Source organism: Hydra viridissima, unplaced genomic scaffold, assembly GCF_058129835.1.
Source record: "Hydra viridissima isolate aposymbiotic clone 2 unplaced genomic scaffold, HvirCarnegie_v1 scaffold_11, whole genome shotgun sequence".
Taxonomy (NCBI): Eukaryota; Metazoa; Cnidaria; class Hydrozoa; order Anthoathecata; family Hydridae; genus Hydra; species Hydra viridissima.
Window position 1 is genome coordinate 10,873,777 of NW_028324310.1, and position 9,428 is coordinate 10,883,204.

The window sequence follows — 9,428 nt, forward strand, 5'->3', positions numbered from 1 at the left end:
TATCTAAAATTGAATTTTTGGTTACTTTATTATAAAACTGGATTTTTCTAAATTTAAGCATTGCAAAATCTTGTGGTATGTTCTATTGTCATCATTAAGGCTACAAACTCTGAAATTGTCATTATTTACCGCTTTACTTCTTTTAAATTTTACTTTTTTAAATCGCTTTCATTGAAGTTTGCTTCCTCAATCATATTTTCGACAATCAGAGCAAAGCAAAAGCCCATGTTATATTATTTCAAGAAATTGCGCAAAAATAAATTTTAACTTATTTACTATTATATTTTAACTTATATACTATTTTACTTATGAATGTAAACATGCCACGTCGCAAATCTGGCTTTTTTAAACGCATAAAGAGTTCTGTTTTAATAAACTTCGGAAAATTAGATTTACTTTAAATAACTTTTACAAAAAATTTTATTTTAATCGTTATTAATCGTAAAGAATTGAAAATTCAAAGTCCGGTGTCTAGAAATCGAAACCTGAAATATCCGAAATGCGGAATCCTAATTAACCTCAAGTATTAGTTGCCAACTTGGAGCAATACGGAGTTTCATTACGTTTTTTTTGTTTGTTTTTTTTTTTATCAGAAATCAACTAAACGGGCTAGTACTAGAAAGTTTTTTATTTTAAGGATGCTTTTTTACAACTCTAGTACTAAAAGTTTCTTAAGATTTTTTTAAGTTTCAGATTATCAAACGAGAAAAAAAGTAAATAAGATACAATTTGAAAACATGTTAACAATTAACATAAAATGTTTTACAGTTAGTCAACTAAAATTATTTGAATTCCATCAATATCATTCAATGTAATATAATCCTCAAATTTGTCCCTTAACAGAACACAAATTAGTAAATATTCCTCGAACTCTTAATGAAATAATTTTCTTATCGTAAAGTAACTTAGTACTAACAGTGTCTTAAGATTTTGGGGCTTCTAATACTAGTTTCTTATAAAAAACGTTTCTTATTAAAATAAATAGATAAAAAAAAACGTTTAAATATTTTTGGTTTCACGACTTTATTAGGTTGCGCATATTATTAGACTCTTTATATTAAATGGTTCGATCTCATCCGTGAGCAGTGAAGCAAAGTCATGTGAACGGTAAGAATAATATCAAGGTTGAAGTATTTTTATTTTAGTTGGTGATTTGGCTACGTGAAGTATTTTTATTCGGTTAATATTTGTCAAAATAATAGAGCGTTAAGTTTAGATTAAAAGTTTTCTGTGTATACCGAATCGTTTAGAAAATGTGAGTAATATGCGAAACTCTTTACAGTAAACTTGAGCCATTATATTTAATTATTGAACGAATAATTAAAGATGAAAAATTAAAGTGTTAACGTAAGTTACATATATTAATTTGTATCTTTAACTAATTGTATAACTTAGTTTATTATCTTAGTTCATATTTAAAAATAAGCAATGAGTAAATAAGTCTTTAGAGTTGGTTTTTATACTCTTTTTTTAATGCTTTTGGATGCTTATTATTGTTTAATATATCATTTACAATTCACACTGTTCTTAAATTCGAAGAATATTACAAAAAATCGAATGTATTCGAAGGTTAGCTTGATATTTTCCGCGTAATTTCTCTCTTCGTAACTATACCGACACCGAAGAAATACTATTGGTTAACTTTGTTTACTTTATTATCAGCTATACATAATATAAAAAAAAGATTGGAATAATTAGTATCATACCGAACGCAATCAAAAACAAAGACCAGAATATTTCCTAAAAAAAGAGACCAGAGAAATATTGCTGGGTTATAGAAATATTTTACCATGAAAAAAACTATGCAAGACGACTGAAAAACTTCCAACCTATTACACAAGGATGTGAAGTGCAGCATCGACGTAGCACACGAGGTTGCACACAAATTTAATTTTAACAATTGCTAAAAACAATAGTTTCTTGTTTTATTATATTATGTTCTATTTTAATTCTATTTTAACCCTGCATATATAATGGCAGCCTTAACAACACGCGGCTTTTTATCGGAACTGGCTACAGATTTTAAAAGAATATTGTTTTTTTTAAAATCAGAATATTTTTTTATTCAAATTTAGCACATGGCGTTTACACGTTTCTCAAAAGCTAGTTTGTTAATGACGCTAAATAATGCTACTTCGCACCGATAAAAATAGCGATGAGTATTGATTCAGTAGTTTTTATTACAATCGATTGTTTGCATTTGGATTATTTTGGATTTATGTTAAATTCTCATCGTAAATTCTCGTCGAAGTGCTGGACTGAATTTTTTGTAAAAAATGAAAAAGCTTTTGAGTAGAAAATGCTCAGAATTTACTTACACTTGCTAAAATTGTTGCGAATGCCCTGATAAATGTCACAGATATAATGATCCTTTTAATTATCAGTACACAACTTATCATGCCGACTGCTCTCATCTTAGGCACTGATCCTAAATTTCACCTCTGATTTAATTTCGCAGGCAACTTGGTCACAAAAATTACCAAAACGTCAGTTTTTTATGACGATTTAAACGTCAGTTTTGAATGACGATTCACTATATTTCTCTCATTTTGATTGGAACAATCATAGCCATTGATGCTTTTCATCTATTTAACCAGTCACGAAGACCTTGTTAGCATGAGTACAGAAAACGTCAAATGTCCAAGCCTGATCCTGATTGCTGAAATTCATATTAAAAAAAAAAAAAAAAAGTTAAACTTCGATCAGTTGCTGTGCTCTTCTACGTGATGATTTTGTAAATAAACCACAAACGTAGTAGAAATATCAGGACGATTTTTTAGCTCTTAATAAATTCTTAAAAAATCAACAAGTTTATAATATATATGTTACTATAATGCTGAAAACATACAAGTAGTAGTTGGCTCTGTTGGTTTACACATCTTTAAATAATATTTGAAAACAGAATCAACTGATAAACATAATAGTGTTAGCTTGGACATTTTTCAATATCGATGCCCAATGTAATGAATGTGGAAAAATCCTTTTAAACAAATTGGGATACACCTTAGGTTTAAGGGCCATTCATGTTACAAATTTAAATGCTTATGAGAAATTGATTAACGAAGAGAACATTTTACATGATATTTAAATAGAAAATAAATTTGACATGTTGATAATTTTTATCGCTTTATATATTTTCAGAAGTGCTGTGCGACGCCCGATTAAAGTCGTTATTTTCAAGACTCCTTAAAGATGTCTTTAAAAGTTTTTTTTGTAACAAAATAATATAAGGCAGCGTAGGGATCCAGACTTTTTTAAAAAAATCGAGATTGAAAGCTCGAAAGATGGTTATGACTTAAAGACTTTCAAAGTCCTATTTTAAAAAAGCCACATGTTGTGACTACTCCAGAATCTCCGAGAAGTAAAAGAACCAAAACTAAAGTAGTGATTTTAGTCAAACGCATCCATGGCCAAAACTTTACATGCAAAAAGTTACTTCGATGAATTTGATTAAAAAATAAGCTGTCCAACAAAACTTACCATTTAAAATTGCTGAAAGTCATGACTTCCATGAAATCATTCAATATGTGACAAAGGGAAGATGTAATCCTATTTCTTCATTCAAATTGTCTCACTCATTAATGTCAAGGATGAATGAAGCAATATCAGAGGCTATGATGAGTTATGGTGTGTTGACCATCAAGTTAACTTGGTTGTCACACAATCACTGGAGGAAATTCCCGAAGTGACGAATTTTTATGTGAGAAGCTGAAAAGTTTAGTTAGAACTTTAACCATTCTGCAAAAGCTACAAGTTCTACAGCCTATTTCAGTGTTTTTATGATTTGTTAGTTCAGAAAAACGTTTTACCAAAACTAGTTGCACTAAAACTTTGCACTCAGTAGGGAAAGTTGCGAAGGCTTCAATAACTCTTTTTGGAAATTCTAGTGGTTATTGATGTGACAACCCAAATACTTAATATCTATTTTCTGAGGCTAAGTGTGAAGTGGAATGTGAGTTTTTTCAAAGAATTTTTTAAGAACGGAAAAATTCTTGTTTATTCGGATATTTTCTCAAGATTTCAATCTCGATTTCTTTAAAAGTCGGGATCCCAACGCTGTCTAATAAAAGTTTGTTATAAGAAAAGTTTTTGAAGACTTCTTTAAGGAGTCTTAAAAATAACGGCTTTTAACGGGCGTCGCATAGCACCTCAAAACATATAAAAAGACGACAAAAATTATCAAATCATTAAATGTTAACATGCTATACAGCAAAATAAGGGCTTTTGGGCCAGTAACATTTAAAGAGTATTTTATCTTTTGTATCATCACAGATGGCTTGGATTTGAATCTAGGTCATTTACTAAACAAACTGCTCTAAAGAGCGTTCTCAGCCTATCAATCATATCGAAAATTACATTAGTTATCTCAAAAAATGTTTCTTAATATGCTCGGCCCATTATGGTAATGCTGTCATTTTTAGTATTTCCAAACTATGTTCTGACATCAACTTACACGTGTTTTAAATTTGAATAGGTTTACTTAAAAATATTTGGAAGAGGCGCATTATACAAACAACCTTAACTACATCGACTTCTTCCTTGATGCATGTCCAGACTCATTAAACTAGCTGTTTGTGGCAATATTTGTTCTAAAAAAAAAGCAAATAAGCTAATAGACCACACATCATGCTCTTGATAAACCACACGTTATGCTCTTTTATTTCATCTATCTTAAAGCTATTCTAGGCGCTCTGCGACGTCCGATAAAAGTCGTTTTTTTTCAAGACTCCTTGAGGACGTTTTTAAAAACTTTTTTTATAACTAATCTATATTAGTCAGAGTCCAGACTTTTGAAAGGATCGAGATCGAAAGCTCGAAATATCATCCCAATAAACAAGAATTTTTCTGTTCTTAAAAAATGTTTGAAAAAAAACCGAAAAACGAGAGTATATGTGGAAAAACGAGGGTATACGGAGAAAAAAAATCATATTTACTTCACATTAAACACGTTCTCCTTACTTACTATATAACTTATTTGTTAGAGGTAAAAACTTTTTTTTAAAAAATATTTCGCTTCACTCACAAAACGTCTAAATACCCTCATAATATAAAACGGAGTTAAAGTCTTTTATTTTAAATCATCATATATGAATAAATGTTTATAGTTTTTTTTTCGTAACCTATTTAGTTGTCCCTTAGGAACGCGCTTCAAGGCATTTCATATGACTGTTGAAGAGTCGGTAATAAAAAAAAAAAAAAAACAGTTTCCAAAAATAACTATATCGTTCCACTAATTTTTGTGTATTTTGATTGGTTTTCGATGTTTTGTTTAAAAACGTGCCTCGAAAGTCCATTTGTATGGTTTAATGATTTCTTAGTTTAAAAATGATTGTCACTATACGAGTTTTATAGTTGCTAGTTTTTTTAGTCGTGTTGTTTAAACAACTGTCTTGAATTTTATTGAATTTTTTTTATCACGTTTTGGGCTATTTTGTTTTTTTAATATTTTTACGTTAATTATACTGTACAACAAAGTTTTTGCTTCTTGAACACTTTTAGGTGTTTCTTATAAATTTTTGGGTGCTGATCACGAATATCATCAAAATTTACGTGTCACGTACAGTTTTTAAGAAATCTTCAGTTTTATCATAGTTTTTGCTTACATTTAAGTTAGTTCCAAGACAGAAAAATGTTGCTCACAAACCGCTTTTCGAGCCTGCAAGAAGAAAGCACTGAACAAGGAAGGCGAAGGTTTTCGCTATTTAAGACAGGTGTTTCCAATGATATATATTAACTAGATGTCTAACTTCACAAAATTCCGTAAGAGAAAGTGAAGCAAGTTTTTCAAGTTTTTAATGCCGGTAGCCGTTTTATTCAAACTGACAATAGTTCCATTTACTTTGCTTTGATTTATGATTGCGTCATTTCAGGCTGGCAAAACAAACCTGGCCGGTAAAAAATTTGCTTCACGATGGAAGCGCGAGTTAGATATCTAGTTAATATATATCGTTGGATATTTCCAAGAATAAGTGACGCGAAGATCAAAGAAGGCATTTTTTTTGGTCCCCAGATCAGACATGTTATGAGTGACAAGCGGTTTAAAGAGCTGTTAGTTGGCCAGGAAAAAATTGCCTGGACAGCCTTCGAAGACGTTGTGGATAATTTTCGGGGCAATTACAGAGCATCAAACTACGTTGAAGTCGTAGACAAACTTCTCCGCACCAGAAAATGAAGTGCAACATGTCTTCTACTTGGATTTCTTCCCCATGAATCTCGGACACTCAGTGACGAACACGGTTAGCGGTTATACCAGGAAATTTCCACAATTGAGAAACGATACCAGGGCAACTGGAATCCGTCAATGCTTGCTGGCCACTGTTGGACACCGCAACATGAGTCACCAGAAGTTGAATACAAAAGAAAATCAGGAGCAAAACTTTTTTAATTCTGTTGAACTTGGGCTCATGCGGAACATAAAGGTGATTAAATAGGTAAACATATAAATGTCAATTTCTTAGAGTACCTACGTGATGTAGTAAAACAAAAGCTAAATTTGTGCATACCCTTAAAAGTACCTGTCACAATCACCTAAAACTTTTCAGAAAGCAAGGCTTTTAAAAAAATTTGTTGTGCAGTATTACTTTTATATTATTGTTATGTTATTACCATTATTATTTTTATTATGTGTTTTAAGTTGTTGCCATATATTTAATGTATTTCCAATTGTGTATTCAAATTATACAAAGCACACAAGATAACTTTTGTCTTTATTTACTTTTTCATTCTGGTTTTATACTTTAAATATACTTCCTATTTATTTCAATAATAGTTATTTATATATTGCATTGAGTTATTCACTCACGCATACACACACGTACACAAACGCACACACACACAGATTGTAATTATTTATATTTATACCTATTGCAATTATAATTACATTTATGAGTAAATAAAAACACAATATTAATTAGTTAATGCAGTTAATATCTAAACTTTATATTTTAAGGAAAAATTGTAGTTGTACCATGAATTCCCAACTTCTGACTTTGTTTGCTCTTGTTGCTGCCTCTCAATGTATGATCATAAAATACATTAAGTGCCCATCTCCATCCTCAAGTAAGTATGTCATTTGTTTTGGTAGTGTAAAGGTTAGCTTTAGCAATGTAAATTTTGTAAGAAAAAAAAGTCACAAGTATACTGCAAATGTCATGCTAACATGTAGGCATAAATATCTAAAAAATTGTAAGAGGAAAATATTGCAGTGAAAGAAATTATCAAACTAGGTTATTGGTTTAATTAAAAGTTATTACTCAGATAATAATTTGTTAAATAATTTTTAAATATCATGTAAAATGATTATAATAAGCTTAATAAGCTTAATAATTATTAAATATCTTAATAACTACAATAAACAGATATTTAAAATGATAACCTAGAATATCATAAATAAAAAAACTTTTTTTTTTTTTAGATTATTCTAGTTTATTTTTTTTTGCAAGAAACTTTAATTTTTTCTCCATTAGACGTTGTTTCTTTCCAAAGATTGTTTTTTTTTCTTCTTTTACTAATTTCTAATACTGATTGCAATGTTTGGATGATTTTTGCGGTGGAAGCTGTGATTTTTCTTTTTCTTTATGATGCTAAAGTGAAACTATACTATAATTTATCTAGCTGCAATTGTTGGCGACGTTGTAATAACACCATGTGATCAGCTTCCGTGTACATTTAAGCGAGGTGGGAGTGCTGGTATTGAGATTCATTTCAAAGCGGTCAAAGATCATGCCAAACTTACCTCCATTGTTAAGGGAAAAATTGGTCCGCTCTGGGTTCCATTCCCTTTATCCCAACCAGACGGTTGCAACAATGAAGGAATTAATTGTCCTGTAAAAGCCAACAATGATTACACTTTTAAATATGATCTACCCATTTCTTCAACTTATCCAGCGGTTAGTATATCTGTTTTGTTTTTTTTTTCTCACATTTAAGGTCAGGGCCATAAAAAGGAGTTAATTCTTTTAAAATAAACATGCATTTACATTTTGTTGAATTCTTTGCAGTAACATGTTTTAATCATATAAATAGTGTATTTTACATTTTTTGTCAACAAATAAAATTGGTGGTAATGCACTTTAGCACCACCCCCTCCACCTTTTTTAAATTTTATTTATTTTTAAATGTGATTTTTTATTGTTTTTAGATTTCAGTGATTGTCAGCTGGGAGTTACAAGACGAAAATGGAAACGATTTGGTTTGCATAGAGTTCCCAGTAAAACTTGCATAAACTTTTAAACAAAAAAAATGTCTTTGTTTTTTTTTTTTGTTTTTTTTCGTTTAAATGTTTATTTCATTAAAGTTTTGACTTACGTAAAATTATAACTTTTGTTAAATATAAGCAGTCCAATTTTATGACGCATGCGTAAATGAATTGGCAGCGAGTCTTGAGAATCCTCTGATAGTTTTAAGTTAATATTAGGGAACCTCTCTGCTGTTAGAATTGTTCCCCAGCTTGAGATCTCATTATTGATTAAACAGAAAATCTAAGAATTTAAATAATTCACGTCATTTTCCACCTTGGAATGAGGTTACCAGATTCAAAGACACATTTTTCAATACCAAGGTGTTACTTGGTAGTGTCATTTGAATAACGTTTTTGTGACAAATTACAATAAATTTAAACACTTTTTTTTCAGTAAGTTTTTTTCAACTTTCTACTTCCAAATTTTAAATTTAAAAAAAATGAAAAATAAAAAGAAAAAAAATCCTTTACATTATACGAACAATAACTCTGCTAAGCAAATATACAAAACAGCAACGCCAAAGTTTACTTACAAAATGGTACCATTTACTTTGATGAAACATAAAATTGATCGTTAATTTTAACAGATAATCATTTTTGAAAAGTGCAAAAATGCTAAAACGACTCCCAAACTCACAATCGTTGTTTAGATTGTTGCTCGTGACGTTTTCTCACCCAACTTTTATGTCTCTTGAAGAAAAGACCAACAATCACCTGCTATAATAATGATAATATTAATGATATTATTATTTATTATTATTAATATTAATGTTATTATTTTTATTATTATTGTTTCTTTATTATGATTATTGTTATTTTATTATTACTATTATTATTATCATTACTATTATTATTATTGTTATTATTATTAATACTATTATTATAATAATAATTTTTATTATTGTATTATTATTATTATTACTATTATTATCATTATTATTATTCTAGTTCTTATCATTCTTATTATTATTATAGCATGTGATTGCTGGTCTTTTCTTCAAGAGACAGAAGTTGGGGAAGACGTGTTTCTTGAGCCTAGCTCTAGGCTTGGGCTTGAAACCCTTCCTAACCACATTGGGGAAAGTGTGCTTGCTCACCGCTTTTAAGCCATTTTCCTCGTTGATTTTACCCACTCCTAGGTATCTTTTTTACTTAACCAGTCATTTGGAAACGTGAAAGTGTAAGCAAC

The 9,428-nt window shown here is 29.8% G+C and overlaps 1 protein-coding gene across 2 annotated transcripts; it reads left to right on the forward strand.

Annotated features, from left to right (window-relative positions):
* The first annotated feature begins 1,212 nt into the window (after positions 1 to 1,212).
* LOC145191582 (NPC intracellular cholesterol transporter 2-like) lies at positions 1,213 to 8,352 on the forward strand. 2 transcript variants are annotated; one of them, XM_090066274.1, is made up of 4 exons: positions 1,213 to 1,347; positions 6,950 to 7,059; positions 7,615 to 7,889; positions 8,141 to 8,352. In XM_090066274.1, exons 2-4 carry the CDS (start codon positions 6,969 to 6,971, stop codon positions 8,222 to 8,224), a joined length of 450 nt encoding a protein of 149 aa, XP_089922400.1. In that variant the 5' UTR covers positions 1,213 to 1,347; positions 6,950 to 6,968; the 3' UTR covers positions 8,225 to 8,352. The 2 variants fall into 2 exon arrangements, with proteins under 2 accessions (XP_089922400.1, XP_089922399.1); XM_090066273.1 differs by lacking the exon at positions 1,213 to 1,347 and adding an exon at positions 5,304 to 6,431.
* The last annotated feature ends 1,076 nt before the right edge of the window (positions 8,353 to 9,428 follow it).

What these genes read in the sequence shown, in the direction of transcription:
- LOC145191582 (XM_090066274.1), top strand. Translation starts at nt 6,969, where the DNA reads ATGAATTCCCAACTTCTGACTTTGTTTGCTCTTGTTGCTGCCTCTCAA. An exon ending in GTGCCCATCTCCATCCTCAA is followed by an intron (nt 7,060 to 7,614) that starts GTAAGTATGTCA and finishes TAATTTATCTAG; the next exon opens with CTGCAATTGTTGGCGACGTT. An exon ending in TTTCTTCAACTTATCCAGCG is followed by an intron (nt 7,890 to 8,140) that starts GTTAGTATATCT and finishes TATTGTTTTTAG; the next exon opens with ATTTCAGTGATTGTCAGCTG.